This window comes from Apostichopus japonicus, chromosome 20, assembly GCF_037975245.1.
Source record: "Apostichopus japonicus isolate 1M-3 chromosome 20, ASM3797524v1, whole genome shotgun sequence".
NCBI classification, from domain to species: domain Eukaryota; kingdom Metazoa; phylum Echinodermata; class Holothuroidea; order Aspidochirotida; family Stichopodidae; genus Apostichopus; species Apostichopus japonicus.
Genome location: NC_092580.1, coordinates 27,818,579 through 27,840,188, shown reverse-complemented (window position 1 = coordinate 27,840,188; position 21,610 = coordinate 27,818,579). Strand labels below are relative to the sequence as shown.

General features: G+C 37.8%; 1 protein-coding gene across 4 annotated transcripts in view; it reads right to left on the bottom strand.

The window, feature by feature from the left end:
- The window catches only part of LOC139960859 (protein polybromo-1-like), a 42,307-nt gene extending 21,714 nt beyond the window's left edge, over positions 1 to 20,593 (bottom strand). Inside the window, exons 1-16 of one of the 4 annotated variants that reach the window (XM_071959494.1) lie at positions 20,340 to 20,593; positions 18,238 to 18,366; positions 17,387 to 17,484; positions 16,810 to 16,957; positions 16,511 to 16,606; positions 12,686 to 12,850; positions 7,574 to 7,819; positions 6,710 to 6,891; positions 5,680 to 6,112; positions 5,219 to 5,377; positions 4,462 to 4,569; positions 3,345 to 3,476; positions 2,517 to 2,670; positions 2,046 to 2,212; positions 967 to 1,134; positions 213 to 448 (exon numbers count right to left, since the gene is read on the bottom strand). In XM_071959494.1, the coding sequence (XP_071815595.1) occupies positions 213 to 448; positions 967 to 1,134; positions 2,046 to 2,212; positions 2,517 to 2,670; positions 3,345 to 3,476; positions 4,462 to 4,569; positions 5,219 to 5,377; positions 5,680 to 6,112; positions 6,710 to 6,891; positions 7,574 to 7,819; positions 12,686 to 12,850; positions 16,511 to 16,606; positions 16,810 to 16,957; positions 17,387 to 17,484; positions 18,238 to 18,363 (2,618 nt within the window). In that variant the 5' untranslated portion in view covers positions 18,364 to 18,366; positions 20,340 to 20,593. Of the gene's footprint in view, positions 1 to 212; positions 449 to 966; positions 1,135 to 2,045; positions 2,213 to 2,516; positions 2,671 to 3,344; positions 3,477 to 4,461; positions 4,570 to 5,218; positions 5,378 to 5,679; positions 6,113 to 6,709; positions 6,892 to 7,573; positions 7,820 to 12,685; positions 12,851 to 16,510; positions 16,607 to 16,809; positions 16,958 to 17,386; positions 17,485 to 18,237; positions 18,367 to 20,335 lie in introns of all 4 variants that reach the window. The other 3 variants (XM_071959493.1, XM_071959492.1, XM_071959495.1) reach the window with 3 other exon arrangements.
- Positions 20,594 to 21,610: the final 1,017 nt, after the last annotated feature.

The window sequence follows — 21,610 nt, the reverse complement described above, 5'->3', positions numbered from 1 at the left end:
CGAAACAGAAGAAGGACAACTAGAGAAAGTTGGTGGGGTCTTGGATGTGCAGGACAACAATAGCACTCTTCCTCAAAGTTCTTACCCGTATCTGAACTTTTCTATAAAGTACAGTAAGCAAAGCTTGATTCTCCTCTCAATTCTCACTTCCATATCACTGTAAAATATGCAAGTATAAACACCAATTTTTAGCCCATGAAAGTCAGACAAACCTTTGCGCATTCTGAGGCGTCTCCGGTTCGGAGTCCTTCTCTGATTTCTCGACCGTTACTTCAGCCAGTGAGTCGCTGAAGCAACGTCCCTCTTCGTCCTGGTGGTTGGCGACTGACACCAAGAGACTGGTCAGTATCTCACGGATGATACCCTGGACGTCCGGTACTCCGGACGTTTCATCCCCGGAGAGCTCTGTCCTGGTTTGTAGAAGAACTCGCTGCAAGGTCAGAGCATCCTGAAAACACAGAAGAGAGAGAAAAGATCTCTTTTTTCACATGAACAATATTCAAGACATTCAACAAAAGAGTGAGTGTTGTTCAGCATTGTCATACAAATGTCCGTTCAGGCTGCATATAACATTGATCTGTAAACTTATCTCTTATACACAGTTAACCACAACACATTGCAGTTTTTACTAACACTTTAAACCATACGGCGATCTGTTCCTATGGTAGCATATCATTACCTACATGTTAAATATTTTCATGTTACGGCTGTGCCAGGGACATTTGTAATCTATCCACCTCTTTACCAGCTCCTGAGATCACCAAACAGCATAATATGAATTCTGAATATCAGTAATATCTCAATAAAATATGAATAATATATCACAAAAATATTAAGGCAAAAACGTATAGAAACCAAACAGCTAAATTTGATCTAATGACAGTGTTGAGAGGAAGGAACAACGCTGTTAACATGCATGGGAATTACATAACATGAGACTAAACACATTTGCCATCTTTTTTTTACCTTATAAATAAGGGAATCTGGTTCGTTAAACTTGCAGGCGTTGTCGAACATGAGGAGGAAGTCGTTGACCATGTCGTCGAGCTGTTCGTACTGTTTGGATAGTATCCTCTGTTGGATCCGCTGCATGTCTATGGGCCGTTTAATCACCTGATAATATTCCGGGTACTCCTGCACATACACGCAGGAGTGAGGGAAAAGTTACACATGAAAAAACAAATATATAATGAAATATATGTAAACATAAATAGGTTTAGCTCACTTGCTACAAATCTATCAGTGTTTTCAAAAGCAACCTACTATTTTTTTCTTTTTTTTTTCGAACAAAGTAATATATATCTTGCAAACTTTGATGACATTGAGAATGTCGAGATACTTATATGACTATGAAAAAGAAAGTCTCAAGTTTCTTTTTATCCAACAAAAGTTAATTTTGGAAAATGCTTGATGACAAGATTTAACCCTGTCAAATTTTCTAGCTGAATGTTTTACTGCCATTGACAAATTATAGCAACATCTGAGCCCACAAAAATGATTACTTAGCAAAGCCCAACATACAAGTTACTTTACTACACCCTTTTCACTTTTCCAAAAGCAACGTTTCTATGGGAATCAATCTGGAATGTAATGAGGCCTGCTCCACCGTCACAAATTGTACTGCAGAATCTGATTTCTATCCCTCTGGTTAGGCTAAAACTTGAAAGGGAGTTGGGATCAGGAGACCTACAGGCCTGGAACTCGCTAAAATATGGGGAAATACAATGTATTCTGATTTCACAATATACTTAAGGAAAGATGAAGTCATCAAAGAGGGAGTGTGTGGTGACCTCTTGTCCATGTGTCCCAACCTGAGGGTCTTTAACGCCACTGCCTCTGGTAGATACCAGGACCCCCAGAATGGTTATCGTCACTTATTTCAGAACTTGTCAGTCACTTGGTACAAAATGAGTCCTGTTTCCTGAGGTTAATGTTATAAATACTCTTCTAATATTAGTTGGTCTTGCAGAAGCAGTACAAAAAAACAAAAAACAATTTTTTTTTATATATTATCATTATTACAAAAATCTCTTGACAGGATTTACATTTTTCGATGGTAGCCGGATGAAAGGAGTGGCAAGTTCCCTCCCAGTCGTGTCTTTGTAATCCTTAATTGTGCTGTACAGCTCTTGCAGCTTCTGGGCCAGAGGACTTAGAGCTTTGGTCGTCTTCTTGGAAGGTGACTTTCTCAAACCTTTCCCAATCTGGAAGTCTGTATAAGAAATAAAATTAAACAAAATTTCAGCAATCTATACAAGATACCACAGGGAATGTATGTAATTTACCCTCAGCTCGTTCATGTTTTGAGACTATGTAAAAAACTAAAATTAAAATAAAACTGTTAGCAAACTGCTTATCCACTAGACAGCCTGTGTAAGAGAATGTGTAAAAGTAAGTTGGCTCAACTTACTTTACACACTGTATAAATACCTCACACAAGATCTTCTCTATATGCACTATTTGACATTATACACCTTCATAACTAGCAAAAGAAAATCTATCACTTCAAATTCTACCTGGGACAGATATATTCATTTCCTTGCACTTCTTCTTCAAGACCTTCTCGAGCTGATTTGCGTCCTCAAAGATCATGGAGCCTTCCTCGTTGTAGTGACGGGCGTTGGAGAACATGGTGTCAAAGTCCACCAGCAGGGCCTCCTCCGAAGGGTACTGGTGTCAAAGAAGAGGGGGGAAAAACAAAAGAAAATATCCACACAAAAATGAACAAATAATTTGAAACAAATTGCAGAGAGGATATTCAGTGAACTGTAATGTTTAGGAACGAGGGTATTGTTGCAGATGATGATCAAACGCAAGGAACGTGGGATTAAAATAAACGAGTATCACACATATAATTATTGGGAATCTGGGAACATATGAAAGTCAAGTGTAAAGCTCCTTTGAAAATCACACAGAGGCTAATAAATCATTTGACCAAAACTGGAAAGCCTTCTTCAGTACCAAAGCAGAGTAATCATTCAGTGTCTGCATTTCAAGCAAATAGGTTCAATATTGATAAAAGATAACCATATCTAAGAAATAACGGTGAAGAGTTAAGATTAAAAGCAATAGCACTGCTTTCTTCTGCAGAGCTGCTTCTTTTCTTGTTCAGAAAGAAAAAGTGGGTGAAAAAGATCCCAAATAAATCAGGATCTAATTTGGTCTTTTACTTGTTTTTTTCAGTTGAGAAAAGTAACCCACACATCCAACTATTAGATCATGGATCTGCAATTATGAGTGAGTAAGAATCAGGATTATTTACAGAAACATTAACAGCAGAGTTTCTCCTCCTTTGCTCCATTTTTTATAGAATTTTTTTTTTATAAAACTAAGAGGGGGAGTACCTTGTCCATGAGTATGTTGACTTCAATCATCTTCATGTCTACTGGGTCTGTGATGACCTGGTAGTAATCAGGGTACTCCTTCTTGGAAGGCTTCTCCATGAACATGGTGATCAGAGCCCTACCGGTGTCGTCCTGTAATGAATTCAAATCACAGAAATGAGAAATCCTCAGAAGTCATTTTTGGACTTGATCAATTCTTCAGCCTTGTGTGTGAAGGAACCATAAAACATGTGATATCTCCCAGAATGGGGAAGTTGTTACAACACAAGTACAGTATATCTATCACAAAGACCAATGATCGATCGTATTTGGGGTTTGTGTCTTTTTTAAGAAGGCGGGAGACGTCTTGGTTATATTTTTCATACCTTACACTCCACCAGACTCTCGTACATGGACATCATGTTGGTCCTACCTTACATTCCACCAGACTCTCGTACATGGACATCATGTTGGTCCTACCTTACCTTCCACCAGACTCTCGTACATGGACATCATGTTGGTCCTACCTTACATTCCACCAGACTCTCGTACATGGACATCATGTTGGTCCTACCTTACATTCCACCAGACTCTCGTACATGGACATCATGTGGGTCCTACCTTACATTCCACCAGACTCTCGTACATGGACATCATGTTGGTCCTACCTTACATTCCACCAGACTCTCGTACATGGACATCATGTTGGTCCTACCTTACATTCCACCAGACTCTCGTACATGGACATCATGTTGGTCCTACCTTACATTCCACCAGACTCTCGTACATGGACATCATGTTGGTCCTACCATACCTTCCACAAGACTCTCGTACATGGACATCATGTTGGTACTACCTTACCTTCCACCAGACTCTCGTACATGGACATCATGTGGGTCCTACCTTACATTCCACAAGACTCTCGTACATGGACATCATGTTGGTACTACCTTACCTTCCACCAGACTCTCGTACATGGACATCATGTTGGTCCTACCTTACATTCCACCAGACTCTCGTACATGGACATCATGTTGCTCCTACCTTACACTCTACCAGACTCTCGTACATGGACATCATGTTGGTCCTACCTTACATTCCACCAGACTCTCGTACATGGACATCATGTTGGTCCTACCTTACATTCCACCAGACTCTCGTACATGGACATCATGTTGGTCCTCATAGCATCTCTTCTTGCGTTCTTTCTCTTGCTGCTTCCTTCATCATCACTTTCAAACTCCTTCTATTGAGATAAATTAAAACATTATTATAATTGTGAAACGTATCTTGGGAAATGGAAACATATCGGAAAGTACCATAAGGTCCACCATATTGACCAGAGTAGTATCTGACACTATTGCAAGAAATAAAGCTACTCTTGTACTTACAAACTCAAGCTGAGTTTAATAGTAGCATGACCTAACAAGGAGGAAAACCAGGGGGTAAGACATACAGGAATTTGTCCCTGCAACTACTCAATCTAAGAAAACAAGGTAAAATGATACCAAATGGAAAAGCAGACAACTCATTCATATCAAACAAAAACTAACACTTAACGAATTATTAGAAAAAAAGAGAGTTCTGTCAGTATTACACCGTGAGTGTCCAAGACAAGAAAAGTGACTTTCCTTTATGCACCCTTAAATACAACCTTAATAATTGTATTTATTATATTACCTTACACTTCACACACAGCAGAATTTGGTCTCACTCTCAGCAACTTCCAAATTCTTCATTATGCTATTGTAACAAACATCTTAGCATCAAGCAAAATCTTCAATGACAATCCACCTGCCCCACCCCCCTATCCCCCCCCCAAAAAAAAAAACTTGAATAAGGAATGGAAGGTAGTCAGCCACAAATTTACAATCAGCTGTACAGGTCTTTCTCACCTTGATGGACTCCAGTTCCTTGCATCTTGTAAGCATGACTTTCTGGAGTCTGTCTGCATCTTTGTACAGCCTAGAGTTTGGCATGTTGTACTGTTTGGCATTATTAAATACCAGATCCATGTCCAGCACCATCTCCTGAAGACTTTCATACTTGCAGCCCTAACAAATAAAATTTATTTTAATAAATTTACAAAGTACTATTAAAAAAAATGTTAAAAAAAAATTGATGAGTATTTTTGTACAACCGCTGCTTATTTTTCTATGTCCCAACCATCATGCAGTTTATCCATCTAACACAATGCATCTTTTTTTGGACTATATTGGACTATATGTATTTAAGGTTTACCTGATTGGGATATCCCCCCTCACAACTTCACATCTTTCAATGAACCAAAGGCCCTATATTTTGCGTTACCCATCATCATCAATACCGCACAATCGGGCTTCTTTCAGACACTGACCTTGATTTTGGTCCTGATTTTGCACAACGCCATGGGTTCCTTGATCTCCTGGTAATAATCTGGATAGGTCCTCCTGCTAGGTAGCCTCATGAACGGCTCGGATATAACCTGCCCCGCGGCATTCTTGAAGTTGATGACGGTGCCAAACAGCTGATGGAGGTTGTCGTTGGTGTCCGAGAGCAGACTCTCATCGCCGGATTCGTCCGCATCCTCGTACTCCATCTCGTCTTCCTCATCTTCCTCGACCACAGTATCGTCCTCCTCCTCATCTTCCTCCTCCTCCTCATCTTCTTCTTCCTCCTCCTCCTCTTCTTCCTCTTCTTCATCTTCTTCCTCATCCTCTTCTTCCACAACATCTTCCTCTTCGTCGTCAGATGGAAGGGCTAGCGCCTCGCTGAGGGCTGACGTGCCTGGTTTGCTCTTGTCGCTAGGTCTACAAACAAGGGAAAGGATTGGTTTTGAATTATGAAAGCGGGATCAGATAAAACAGACATCCGAAATTAAATTCTCAACAAGGGCCCCCGAGAGAAACATCGGTTGGAATTAAGGGCCCATAGAGAACCAAAGACTTGCTTCACCCAGATTGAGCAATGTGCGCAGTAGGCTAGTAGAGCTTCTCGAGCCTAAGGCCTCCGAGGGACTATATACCTGATTCGTCCAAGGTTGTGGACTGATTTTTGCCTTGTCCGAGACGGGGTTGAAAACTTTGGGCCGGATTGGAATCTGTCACAGATTGGATTTGGCCCGCATGTCACCTACTGGGTAACAATGATCTACACCAACCAATAATTTTAACTAAGCATTTTTATCATGTCTACCTGGCAGTCTGCCTTAAGTAGTTACTTGAGTACCTGTCATAAAATGACGACTATTGCCAAACATTGACTGGTTCAATCTCGGGTACCCATCGCCATCCTGTCCTCTGCCATCCCTGTAAGCACCTCTCCAAACTGTCTCCTGACGACATATCAGACGGATTCAGTAATGAGTACCCCATTATAACCTCCTCCTCCTCTCTAATGTCACTAACCTCGACTGAAGAGGACCTCTAGAGAGAAGTTTCTCCAGTTCATTCTTCCGACCACTGATCACCCTCCGGAGGGTGTACGAGTCCCTGTAAACTTGAGATCCGGGCTCGTTGAACGCCTTGGCGTTGTTCACCATCAACAGAAGGTCTTTCTCGAGTGCATCAAGATTCGAATACTGACCACTCTGTAAGGCAAAATACGTTGAAGACATGAGAATACTAAAATGTGTCAAAACAGGTCCATAATCGGCAAGTTATTCAGTCCTGGGGGAGAAGTGCTCTATAATCCATTCTCCTTCAAATGTATTTTTTGTTTTTAAGATAAAAAAAAACTGCTGGAAACTTCACTCACACAGTTCAATCTGTGATCCATTTGCAAAAACCAGCATACTTAATGAAAAGGTACGTGGGCAACTTTTCTCGCAGATGTCCGTTATTAATCTTACAACGAACACTTTATCACCCAAACAACTACTGAACAAAGACTAAGTTCTATTGGAACATTTTGAACGTGTAACTTGTTCTCTGCCCAGATGGCGTGATATAATAAATACTTTTAATAAGACTTTTAACTATTCGATGACATTTCCTAAGAACTGCAAATTATGGAAATCTCAATCAGACCTACAACACTAGGCTTAGTACTGTCATTTAACTTGAAAGGAACAGCCTTTGTGTTACTCAACGTTTAATGTGTCAACTATACAGCATTCTCAAAAAATACAATGGCAAACACATACACAGTTTGTTCTTTTGAAGGAGACCGTATAAGGGAGGGGGAAGAAAATTTTCTGAACACTTCATTGAAGGGATATGAAATAAAATATATAAAAATATAGGATACTGATATGAGAAGTGTAAATATACCTTTAGCTTCTTGGCAATATCTTTAAGATCGATGGGATCTTGTATGACTTCATAGTAGTCTGGGAATTGTGATTTTGGTGGCAACTTTCTGAACAACAAGCTGACAAATCTCTTGCTGGTGTCCTGGTGAGCAAACACTGACGTGTAGAGGTGCTCCAGGGGGTCAGACGGATCCTCCAGAGTGTATTCACCGATTCGAGAAATATCTTCGTCCGGAGTTACTTTGCTGTGTGTCTTTTCTTCGGACTTTATTGACCAAAAGAAAAATAGGATATACACATGAATAAAAGTGAAAGTAAATGTATTATAATATCTGGTAAGAGTAAGGATAAAATGTGTTGCATTTCTTCCTTTCAATTTCCTTCTTTTCAGATGATCTAATTTATCAGTTTCACAGGCAGAGATTTCACTGCACAAACATAGTTTCTAAAGGGGGTTGGACAAAGTTTACAGGTATGTTAAACAGTTAGTGATTTATAACACAAAATTTATTGTTATTAGATGTTGTCGTCCCTTACAATGTCCTCACTGTTTCCTTATTCAGTATTAATGTTCCATTGGGGAGATCTGAGTTTCCTGTTAACCAATCAGTGATCAGAAAGAAGCTGTCCAAATACTGAATTGTGAAAGAGCACCTACCATTTATATATTTTTATATATAAAATCAATAGATCAATATATCAATGAATGTAGGACATCTCACATCTACAGTTAACCACCTCACTGAGAAGTTAAATGACTAGGGCACTTTGAACTTTTAGTTCCTAGAACGTATTTTACAGCAGCTTTTTGCTTTCAACATTCCTAACCTACCAATTATTATTGCGTTAAGAATTCAAATATTGAAGAAACAATATAAGATTTCGACTGGTCACACTAAGACAACCTCCAGGATTTCTTACCATGTGAAAGTTACGCAGAATTACTGTAGCTGCTGTTAAAACAATATATATTTTATACTTATTCATTCAATTTCACTTTAATTATTAGATGCACCTGTACACCAGCCTGCTAAAAGATGAGATTTAAAATACCAGGATGTACAGTTATTGCTGTGGTTAATACCACCACCTTTGTGGGGGCTGGGGGAGGAGGGGAGGAGGTAAGGGGTTCTGAAAAGCGGGAAAGTAAAAACTGTGTTATATGATTTTCATATTACTATTCACATCACAGAAAAAAAATATTTTGGTGTATCACATTAAATATCCCCTGGTAAACTGACATGTTCAAAGTGGAATAAGAGCTGAAACAGTGAAACTGAGGGTGGAGGAGGGTAAGGCAAAGGAGGTGGGGGAGTGGGTAGGGGTGTAATACAGAGTGCCCAAAATTTACAGCTCATTGCTACGACATAACTTAGGCTAAAATCAACATTTTAGGAAGGACTGAAAATTAAATTCCATTGAGGGACCAGATCTACCATTTTTTTGGGGGGGGGGGGGGGGAGGAGGGAGACTGGGAGGGTAGTATTTTGCATGTTTCTCTGCAAGCTGGTGTAATGTTCAACCCATGAATGCTGACAGTTCTGTATTACCATCTGTTTCTTTGATGTGCAGTTGTCTGAAGTGGTCGTTGAGGCAGAATATTCCTGGGAGAAAGGAAGCCATCTTCATCCTAGGACTAGTTATTATTTTTTACAGCAATGGTGTTTGCAATATTGCTGTGGCACCATTCAAGTTCCAAATATGAAGATTATAATCGTATATCTTTCAGTAAAGTAAAGTTTGTATCTAAAACAATTTTCAGGTTTATCAAATAAGTTTCCCATAATATACCCAAAGATGGTGTGATTCTGTGCACTAACAACTACTTTTCAAGTATTTGTAACAGTTGGCCGATTTTGCATAGCATTTTTGCTATTCAATAGGGTGGATAAATTAAAATTATTCCCTGATAATTGACATGACCTAATGTAATTTACTGCACACATCCAAATAAAAAAAATATAAAAAAAAATGTGATAGCAGCAGAACAATTTCAGAAAATCCGAACAACAGGGTTTGAAAATCATTGAAATTCACAGCTACTTTCTTTGAACAAATAGTAATTAAATGTCAATTAGACTTAGCGAAATGAGCAGAACTTTTGAAATTTCTCTGGTCCAGAAAAGAGAATAAGAAAACAGAAGGCAAAGAAGAAGAAGAAGAAGAAGCAAGAAGAACTGGAAAGAAACGAGATCAAACAGTAAAAACGACAAAGAACATTTGTCATGCACGATAACACTTCACTTCAAACCATGCCTATGGTTCTTATATACACAGTACGAAACTACTCACAAAATTTACGAATAATTAAATATTCAAATGAGCAGAGTTCTCTTCGGAGGAGAATTCCAGGCAGGACTCAAAGGTATAGATTTCAGGATTTGAGTATAGAGTTGAAAGAAAGGGAAGAACTCCTTTTGAGGGCATTAACCGACGCCAATCTATCAAGTATCAACAGACTGGCTATGAAACAAAAAAAGCCAGAGAATACATTCCAAACGAAATGGAGCCCTGGGTGAGATCTTTCTGCACACTGGCAAGATGTTGAAAGTCTTTGTTTTAAGTGTACTGCACAACAATGTGAACTGAACAAGCACACACAGAATTTACAATGTACTAAATCCAAAGACCTTTAAGAAGGACATTTTAAGAGAGCCTTGTTTTTAATTGTCCAGTTCCAGTTAGCAATCTGAGCTTGAAGCCTGACACTGTTAGTTGATCACAGTTGCTGTAAAAAGTATGATTTCCCCCTTCATAGGAATACAACTGATGTTTACACAGTTATTAAACTTGAACAAATACAATATCATATTTGTCTTCCCCTGTAGTAGATCTCTGGTGATGCATTATTTTACATTGTTTTGTTATAACTAAACACAAGAAGGAACGTTGTACTTTGTACAGAAGCTGTTTTATCTTTGCTTTCATTTTCTTTTTGGGAGGAAGGGGGGGGGGCTTCATTTACATGATTCATTGTTTTTATTTTTTGTTAAATATTTACTCCGAGCAAATAGCAACACTACAAGAGGATCAAGTTTCATGCAATAGCCAAAAAGAAGAAAAAATTAGCAGGTATATCAACTGTAAAACGTAATCTGCAAGTAACAGCAAAACTTGCAGGTATAGACTTGTATTCAAAAGAAAATATGCCAAGTATAATATCATATTTCCTAAGAAGACATGGTTTGTCGGTACCCAAAGTTTACAATTGTGTTAGAAAAGTTTGGCAAACATTATACTGTATGTTGACTATTGTCAATAGTTTATGACAAAAAATGATCACAAAACAATGCAGAGAGTTTTATGCAAAAATGCAAATTTATGTTAAGTTTTTTTTCTCTCTGCATGAGGATGTATAATTCCAGAAAGTAGCTGAATGTTGGTCTTAACTTGTGTACCAACAGACAGTTAAGGCTGAGGGGTTAGGGTTAGGGGTTAGGGTTAAGGCGGATTGGACCACTTTGTTGAACCCAGAGATGCTGCCACACACCTGTATGAAGTAATTTCAATCCTCAGAGAGAGAAACCGATATTGCGCAGGGAGCACATGATGGCTTGTAGATTCCAAAAGGTTTATCTAAAAGAAGTGTTTTAGTTATTTTAATGCTAGTATAGATGTAAGGAAGTGTGGAAGGTAGGAAGACATTAAAACAAGGTTGGTTTGGTTAAGTCATGCAGGGCAAATGTTTAACGATTGTAGTCTGGCCTCACATTTTGGTTGTCTGAAGAGCAAATTTGGTTGTCAGAAAAAATTGTAGCAAAACAATCACAGCTAGTATGTCACTATAGGATGTACACGGTAGGATATGTGTAGGTTGGGGGGGGGAGGGGTGGTAATACCAATTCATCACATTACCTATAATCACATTACCTATTAAGAAGTGTTAGGTCTAAATTTGAATTTGATGTAAACAACCATTTGTCCACCAGACAACCTCCACAGTTGAGTTTGGTCGTTCAAACAGAAATTTGGTTTATCTCGGACGACTTGACTACCGTTAGTAATGTGCCCTGTAGTGGTACCCTGTATCTAATCATCTTCAAAGTCTACCAATTTCGGACAAGCCAAAAAGTATTTGAAATATCACATCCATTGCAGAAGCAAAATAACCCTGGAACAAGCGATGACCATAGAGCAACTATTCTCTGCTCAAATAAAGTGCTTTTGCAAAGAACACAAACTGACTTCACTTCAGATTTTACACCAACCAATAAAAAAATAACACAAAGCCAAGAAACTCTGCCGTGACCTAAGAAGACTGAAGACGTCCTTTTTCACTGGCCATTCTCCAGACCTTTCCATCCTTTCCATCAATAACAACATACTCAAACGATTTATGATATTTGTTTGCCACTACTTTGGTGGAAAAAAAAATGTCTACTTAGTCCTACACCCTGAAAACATGGCTACACTTCAAGCTTTTGTCAAGTTTTTCTCAGAATTCACAGAATTAACAACCAATCTGTAAAGACAACAAATTATTGATTGACAATTTAGAAAGATAATAATGAGGCAATTTCCCCAGCGGATGGCAAAAATACATACACACTGAACATACATACAGTAAACAAACAACAAATACACAAGGAAAGTTTTCTTATACACAAAATAAGACAAACAAATGAACTGCAGGAATGACAGGTTTTACACAGAGTGTAAGAGTCTGAAGCTTGTAAAAGACATTGCTACAGCCTGATACCTAAGGTACAGTATCATGCTCGACAAAATGGAATATTAGTTGCAATATACTTTCAGGTGCAACATAGTCCTGATGAAGAATTTCTCAGCAAGAAAATCATTGGTACATATGACAGGTAACACATTAAGAGACAAATGATTAGTTTACTTGTTTAATGCATATAAAGTCTACCAAAAAACAAATCAAATACTGAACAAACAAGCATAGAAGAATAATACAGCCAAAATGCGTACAGTATCAGAAAGAAGAATGCAGATCTTTATAGAAAACTCCTTGCTTAGATTTTGATCCGCGCTGTGGATGGGATGGTGTTTAGACATAAAGGAAAAGGAGAGCAAGGTTGAGGGGGAAAGGAGGTGCAAGAGAGGAGAGTGGGATCGAGAGGGGGGACGTTTTTAGAGAGGGTGGCGTGGCATGCATGGAAAAATATACCTCCTCCTCCTCCTCATCATCATCCTCGTCGTCCTCTTCGCTGCTTTCGTCCACTGGCTTGGACTCCCAAGAACAATCCTGACGACGCAGGACAACTATAGGGGATTTGGGTGATTCAGCTATTTTAATTTTGGGTGAGATATCGGGCATAACAAAGGTGATAGGCTGATGGTAGGAAGATGGAAACATTAGACAAAAGTTAGTAAAATATAGCTACAAAAAACAAAAGAAAAGAAAAACCAAAATAGAATAGAAAAGTAAAAACTGAACCTCTAAATGTTTTTTTTTATTATTTTATTATGGAAAGTGATGAGTGTGGTTTAATAGTGGGGGGAAAAATTACTGTGTAAATAAGCATAAATGGTGTTGAGGTTAGAAAAGCTGACCTTATAGGTGTCCTAGTTTGTCATCCAGGAATGTTTTTACTGTATTCAGACAGTCACAAGTTACAAAATTAGTGTTTCAAAGAAAGCGGTTAAAAAAAAAGAAGAATAAAAGAACATGACGCTCTCCAATGCTGAATGGTGCGGAATTAGTTTGTTACATGAAGCACTTCATAATGGAGGACATTTTGTGAGATATTGTGAGCCCTAGCCTAATGCTACATGAGTGTCGTTCAGAATGCACCTCAATGCAGAGACAAATAATACAATTTTGCCCTGATTTTCAATTTATTCTCTGGAATGTATTTCAGAAAATGTTCTAGACTGATTGCTACATATGACCAAGTTTCCAACATTTTTTCAATTTCTTTATAGAAAATATTAAATAAGTGGAAACACCAATTACTTCAGGTCAGTGGTATTCTATCATTGATCAGGTGTGAATTCTTGTTCATAAATTCTAGACTTTTTCTAGCAGGTCTTAACCCCACATGCATGTCGATAGAAAGAACACCACCACAAGAAGATATTTAGAATAATATATAGTGGCAGAATGAAGATGAAACATTTCTATGAAGAAGAGAGAAGATGTAAGACAGTGAGTGGTGTCAGCGGTGGGAAATATATGTTTTTCTCACATGATACACTTAACTAAACTACAGTACTTAGAAGTCCATGGAAAAAGATACAGTCATTGGGTGATCATTTAGGTTGAGAGAAGCAGCAAGTGTAATACAAAATGATCATGATATATGGCAAAATAGAATAGGGATCCAATATGAATGGGGAGGGGGCGGGAGTAGGAGGGGCATATAGTTGAAAGTCAGAAGAGGCCTTTTCTAAACTACTCTAAACTGCTATGTATGATAAAAGCTACGTAAAGAACGGTAACATTACAGGAGCTAAGAAAATGAAATGCACCGACAGAACATAAGGAAAAAAAATTATGACTTGAGCAGAAAAAATATGTAAAATTAGATTTGCAAAACACAAGGAGAAATTAACAAATCCATCATCGGGAATTTGTAAGCATGAAAACACATAGAAACCAACAACACACACAGGTATGTGACTTAGTCCTCTATTGTGACTCATTACCAAGAACACTTTGTCCACACAATATTACATGACCTAACATTCTGACATCAAATATTGAAAAAATAATTTACTATTTAACGGAGAGAGTAATTTTTTAAGTTTTGTTATTATTCTATGAAAGAAACTTGCACAAAGATATTTTTTTAAACTTTAGTGAAAAGTACAGATGGCAGTATGACTTGTTCAGTGCCAGAGATCAATTCCAGTAGAAGGAGTTCATGGTGTCGGTGGTTGGAAACTGTTTCTATTAAATGGTTACATGGTAGCTAAACAACCCTTTGTAATGCAAATGCACAGCAGAGCAATGTCTTTCACTTCATAACATGCAATTTACTGACTTGCAACAGCCTACATAGTGCTATTAACCATGAAACATTGACCAATGACATCAATGTTACCATCAGTGACAAGATGGAACGACATCAGCAAATAGACAATTGAACTCTACAGACATATTCTGTCTGCCAAAGATAATGATGTATAAAGAGAAATACTGATTTTATTGGTCACGGTCTTGCCTAGCGTCAAACTCACTATCCCAAAGGAAGACCACAAGCCAACACAATGATTCAAACAATGAAACCAACAGATGAAGTTCTATGTCTAACACTCAAGAGACGACCTATCGTACTAACGAAGATGAGGTTGCATCAACGGGTGTTCATCCAATCAGAATGAGGCTAGGAGCTCAAATGGATGGATACTGCTACCGTAATTGCCTAACGTGAGTTCCTCTTGGCTACATGACTTTGTATCATGGCAACATCACTCAGAATGAATTTATAACCACTGTGGATAACGTTGGTGGAATATAAAACCATAACTGTTGAATCATCTACAAAAGTTATCAGACAGAATGCAAAATTTATGACAAAATGGATGACACAAGAATTTTCCACCAGACATCGAATTACTACCACCGCTTATTGAAGCACCATGTACAGCTGAAGAATTATTGTTGGTTTAACCTAGGACACCAACAGTATCTAGGGTAATAGGATATACATTTATAGTACAGTATAGGGTCATATGCAAACATATGTTAGGATGCAAGACTAGTATGCAGTAGACCTACAGTATGGTGATAGACTCTCACCAACAATATATAAATATATTTGAACTTTAACCGCTGAATTAATTTAAATCAGCCTAAGAAGTAATCCTATTCATTTCAAGTCTCTGTGCAAAGTAATTATTTCAAGTGTGTTTGTGAAATGATCATGTGATTGACAGGAAGCATATATAAATGTCTGCTAAGACTTTTAGGATTTTGTCCAAAGACGGGAGTTGTCCAAACTCATTCACGTGTATAAGTAAATCGTTTCACTGTTAAAGACCTGTGCCTGGGAAATGTTTGCTTGATGTTGGTCAAGTGAAGGCAACAGAGGAGAGAGAGGGCAGTGGCCATCTTAGGACATGAATGTGTCTTTACAAATAAATTCTCAATTTAATACTTCCTAAGTCAGTGTATAGCCGACTTATGTTGATGTGTTCCAATTCATGAATATAATATATAATTACTTTTGCGAGCATTTGAGGAGGTTTGCAATGTTAACAGTAATTTTTTTTTTTTTGTCAAATGTAATTTCTTGATTAATAAAATACATAAATTAGAGGTGCTCTTTATGGCACTTTACATTGGGTGGTAAGGAGGGCCGTCAGGCCAAAAATACAGAACGATAAAATTAACTAGGAAAATAAACCACGAAGAACGGAAAACGTTTGAACAGGGAAATCATGGAATACAAGTGATCAAAAAAAAAATTTTTTAAATCACATTCACTTGACAAAAGTTATACCATTCTTTGAACTCTGATGTAGAATCCTGCGTTTTATATAATATCCAACAAATTTACTTAATTCTGAATCAGTTTTGAAATTTTCCCAGTAAGGTTACTTATTTTTACTTTGTCTTTTTGTCTTTAAAAGAAGTGGTCAGTATAGGTCTACCCATCACAAACAAAGACTCCCATTTATGAGACAAACCCTGAAAATACTCCCTAGCATTTGGTCATAGAGATCAATTGAATAAACTTATCCACAAATATCAACATATCACCACAAAAGGAGTATCTTGTTGGCTTTCATCAATGAAGTTGGCATTTTTTTCTGTTGTTTTTCCACACAGTCTTCCCCTCCAAAGAGAATGCCTCACATTCTATGTGCATCCAATGGACGCACAAATGTTTAACAATTTTCAACCTGACGCATAGCTGTTCACTGTTATATAGCAGACAGACAGACAGACAGACAGAGAGACAGACAACTGACATGTACAGTAAGCTAAGAAAGTTAATGTATATTTAGCCACAGTAGTCTCACAACCATTTTTATAGAATCTTACCTCAGTATTGTCATCAGCCGGCTGAGCCCCACCGGGAATGTTTTGGTGGAATACTTCCCAGAGTTCGCATGCGTCTTTGTACTCCTGTGATGTTTTCTATGCATTTGCATCAAAAAAGAAGAAAATGTTGATATTATATATGTTACATATATAATGTATGCAAGTTTCAAATCATTTGTCAAAACAACAAGAAATCAGGAGGATTAATATTTATAGGACAGCTTTCACTATTACTCTCAATATATTTGTAAAGTTCCCCTGAAATTGCTGTTTCATAAAAATTTAATGGGGTTGCTCACCTTATAAAAGTCCTGTGCATTTTTGACCAACAACTCAACATCTGTGATCATCTGACCTACAGTATTGTACTCTTCCATCTTCATACGTTGCTGTATCTTTAGCATGTCTATAGGATCGGTTACAATCTCGTAATACTCGGGAACAGTCCTATGGAGTGAGAGAAGTTTAAACTTGTAACAGAATGACTATGTGTAGCAGAGGAGGTCCAAACTGACATAAATGCATCTTCTGTCGCTAGTCTTTGCGTGTAATGACTTATGCTGTACCTCTTTGTACTCTTGTGCATTGCACAGTTTAACAAGGTACAATGAACTTGAATGACGAATGTCTTATTCCCCATCCTCCGCTCTGATAGGCCGATCTACGGCATCAAACCACAAGTGATACACGAGCATAACTGATCAAAAGATGTAGGAGGAGACGCTCATCAAATTAGCAGTTTAGTTTAAATTAGACAATACTGTACTTAATGTAGACAAGTTGAAAAAAAAAGGGAAAAAAAAAGACACAAATGGATGAATTAAATTCTTTCAGGAAAAAGAAAAAACAAAGCGCTGCACGGAAAGGATGAATTACCTTCTCTTAGGAAGTCGAAAAAACGCCTCACAGAGTAACCTTCCATCCTCATTCTTGTAGTTGCGAAGAATGCTGTACAAGTCTTGAATAAGCACAGCCTATTCAAGAGAACAGAAAAAACAGTAATAGCCCTATTATCAATAGCATTAGCAACTGTCAACCAATACAAAAAAATATATCTGCACCCCCCCAGCCCCCTCCCCAACCCACAAACAAATTTCATAATTATAGTCACTTGTTACAAACAAAGGAAAAAACCAAGTGCCTTAAATATGTTCTTGCTTCATCAATTTCTATTTTTGTTTTCTTGAACAATTGAACAGATATCCTAGAGATTTCATGAAGAGGTCTTAGGTAGAGTAAATTCATTAGGCATACAGGGTTGTACCTCGTAGCCCATGTGTATGTATTATTTATTTCTACTCGCAGGAAAAGCATGTCTATTTCTTCTTTCAATGACAAAAAATGCACTTTTTACACAAACTAATAAATACACTATTAATAATGAATGTTAACATACTCAATATATAGGCCTACCAGTTGTATGGATCACTTACTGTACAAGTGCTCACACAACAGCCTTTCACCATCATTTTTACCTCAGTCCTATTTACCTTTCATATCTTACAGCAGTGATACAAATTTATTAAATGCTGTGTCTGGTGCACATATTCAAAGTCTTGATGCACTAAATGCACAGGTCTTTGATGCATTTGTTGTTATTTACTATTTATCACCTTCTAGTCAATTGGAAATTTATAAACTGAAATAAACTGCACTATGGTATCAGGGTTCCACTTAAATTGTAGCTTGTTCAAATTTGTTCAAAATGATCTTAGTCACTACTGCACCTGGTCCGTTCCAGATTTTTTCCGCCTCTTCAAGGATGTTGGACTAGTAAGAGGAGGTGCTACGCTGGTTTCCTCATCATCCTTTGAATCTGTAGAGGCTACAGACCGTCTCCTTTTTGACATCATATTCTGTAAAGAGTCAAACATAATATGTGCCTGAAATTCACATTTTTTTTTTTGCTTCTGTATTAATCCCTCATTATAAAATGTGTGAAGAAAGAAACAAATTAGGCCTAGATTTGAATCACTTAAACAGAACTTAAAGCAAACTTTGGTGAATGACTAGCAAATATAAATACATAAAATTAGTGAGAATGTGCATAAACTTTAACATAAACAAGTCATGTAGTAGCCAGGTTTCTAATATATAAAGTTACTGCTAGGATTACACTTAATAGTTACAGTAACTAGTCAGTATGCAACTTAGGGCACTGCATATTCCAGTAAGTTTCATTGATATTGCATTGCTTAACATGTTTAATTGTCAATGCATTTAGTACCATCCTATGGTTCACTAGGATAGGTGATGCAACCAGGCAATTTGGTGGCCAAATGGAGTGAAAAATACCAAACACGGATTTACTATTATTTCGTGACCATTGACCATGTACACGTATAGGGCTATGGGTAGGAATTGCCTGGCTTTGCAATTCATTCCAATTGGGGTCTCCTAGCTGAACATTAGGGAGTGAAAAGTTGTAAATGTTTCCAGTGTTTTTACCAATGCGTAGGCATATTATGTAACCTTGTTCAGACTGAATAACATGAAAAAGTTTAGATCATTATTCTATGGGTCAGGCTTGGGGTAATCGTAATCAGTAATCGTAATCGATTACAATCGATTACATTTTTTGAAGTAATCGTAATCGATTACTTTTGTGAAAATTACAAAGTAATCGTAATCGTAATCGATTACAAGGGCAAAGTAATCGTAATCGTATTACATTTATGATTACAGTGACATTTGAATGAGAAGGGCAAAATTAGTAGAAATGATTAAAACTAATTCTTACTAAATTGGCTTTTAGTGTGACCAAAGAAGTGTTCCTGCTTCTAGAATTCTCTAGCATGTACTGTGGAATGCCCAATTTCAAAGCTGTTTAGTTTTATTTTGGTGTTATAATGTAAAAGAGTTTTTAGTTTTGCTGCTATGCAGAAATTATTAGTTTACAAAATACAGTGTTGCAAGAAAATCTTCATTTGTTTTACTTTAGTATTTGTCTGTTTACTCTTTGTCTGTTTAAATTGTATTTTTTACTGGACTTATGGGTTACACATCTTAAACATGTTAAGGCATAAATGTGTAATGCCTGGTAGGAATTGCAGATGTTCTTCCACAATTTTGTCCGTATATACTGTAAATGCCCTTCCTTTGCCCTATTTCATTGCCCTATTTCCCGGCAGAGAGTTATATTAAACAGGTATGCAGAGGATTGTAAAAGTAACCACAATGTAATCGTGATAGTAATCACGATTACATTACAATGTAATCGTAATCGATTACTTCAACTTTAGGCTGTAATCGTAATCATACATTCTCAAGTAATCGTAATCGATTACATTCAGATGTAATCACCCCAAGCCTGCTATGGGTAGGCCCTAGGCTAATTTAACAACTTTCGGTACTAATTTAGAATCTGTACCATTCGACTATTTCTGTTAATCCATATCCCCCTTACTATCTCTCTCCCACATTCATGTAATCACTCCCGTTCTTCTATCTCCTAATCCTAACCGGATTATACAGTTGTTATTCTGCCGATTCGAAGTAAGCTTTCCCATTCATATGGTACGGATTCTAAAGTTAGGACCAACTTTCAGCTATGCCCACCATTTTTTAATAAATTGGTTTGCCACTAAACAACGCCCAAAACTGGCAATATTGAGCTGCTTTATTACCACCGACACATAATGAAATATTCATTCCAGTTTACGTCTAGGAGTAGGGGGCTTAACTTGTTACGTCGGATGGTATGACGCTTCTTTACTGCCCACAACAAAGCAGTGTCGTGGAAGTAGTACATATGATGTATATATACACACCTATACTTCAGTTAGTCAACCTTTAAGCCAAGTGGTGCATTTTCGCTGTATTTACCTACCTTTCTTTCACTTCTTGAGATCAACTCTACGTTCAGCCTCTCGGGTTGAAGTTCTCTGGATTTGAACACTATGATTAGTTAAAAGTTATAACCAGACCGGATTGACCACATTCTCTTCAGACTTTTGAATGACCCTCACGCGAGTTATTATTGTCTAGATGTATGCACAGCGTTCTCGTTTGTTACTTCATGTGCAGTTTTACTGAGTGGATAACGCACCGAGGATAGTGTTTCTTTGTTTGCCGCAGAGCCGTGTATACGGACGGCAGTGTAGATCAGTGGGTTTGCCGCACGATTGGGAATGATCCCCTTATGGAAAGCCGTCTGAAACTTATATCCATAATTGTGGGTTACTTTAGTTATCTCTGCAATATATCTCTGTAGAGATAGCTGAAATATTACGATATATCTGAAGTTGAACATTTCAACACTAGAATTTGTGTGTACCTGAATGAGAATAATTTTGATTATTTCAGATATCTGAAAATATCTTGAGATATCTAAGAACGCTGTATAAATATTAAAACGGCTTTCCATATGTCTTTGCCAAATAAAGCAAGTTCGAAAGCAACTTGAAATATAGATCACATTTGCGTGCGCAGGATTTGCAAGGTGGGTGAGGGGGGGGGGGGTTAAAGATTTCCCGGACTGATTCAGGTAGGGCCTGAACCTAATGGGAGGGCCAGGGGCGAATGAAGGATTTTGTAATGGAGAGGGTGCTGCCCTGTGGTCATTGAAGCCGTCTCCTGTGTCGAGGAGTTATGGGGGTCCTCTGCCCAGAAAACAGTTCAAAATTTAGACATATTTAGAGACTATAAATTATGTCTACATATAACTCGAATAGCCCTAAACGCAAGGTTTTGCTTATTAATAGGAGATTGCAAAAGAAAAAAGGAGAGGCTATATACCCGCAGAAGTCGTCCAATTCTTACCCCAGCCCTCCTTTACATATCATGACGTCACTTTTGCATACCTGTCAGTGTTGGTGAGTAAACTACCGCGGAACTAGTCAAAGAAGGGGGGGGGGGTTAACTACCAGAGAGAGAGAGAGGGAGGGTGAGGGAGAAGGGTGGGGAGGAGCTTTGGACTCTAACTAGAGCACCAATGGTATAGTTGGGTGCAAAGCTAGGGATGCAACACTCGGCACTGAAAGGCAGATTATGTCCCTAAAATACATTACCAATTTATTAATGTTATTCCAGCTGCAAAGGACTACGAAAGAAGTTATTAGAAATAAAACACGAAAGTTTCATGAACTTTATTAAACTGCC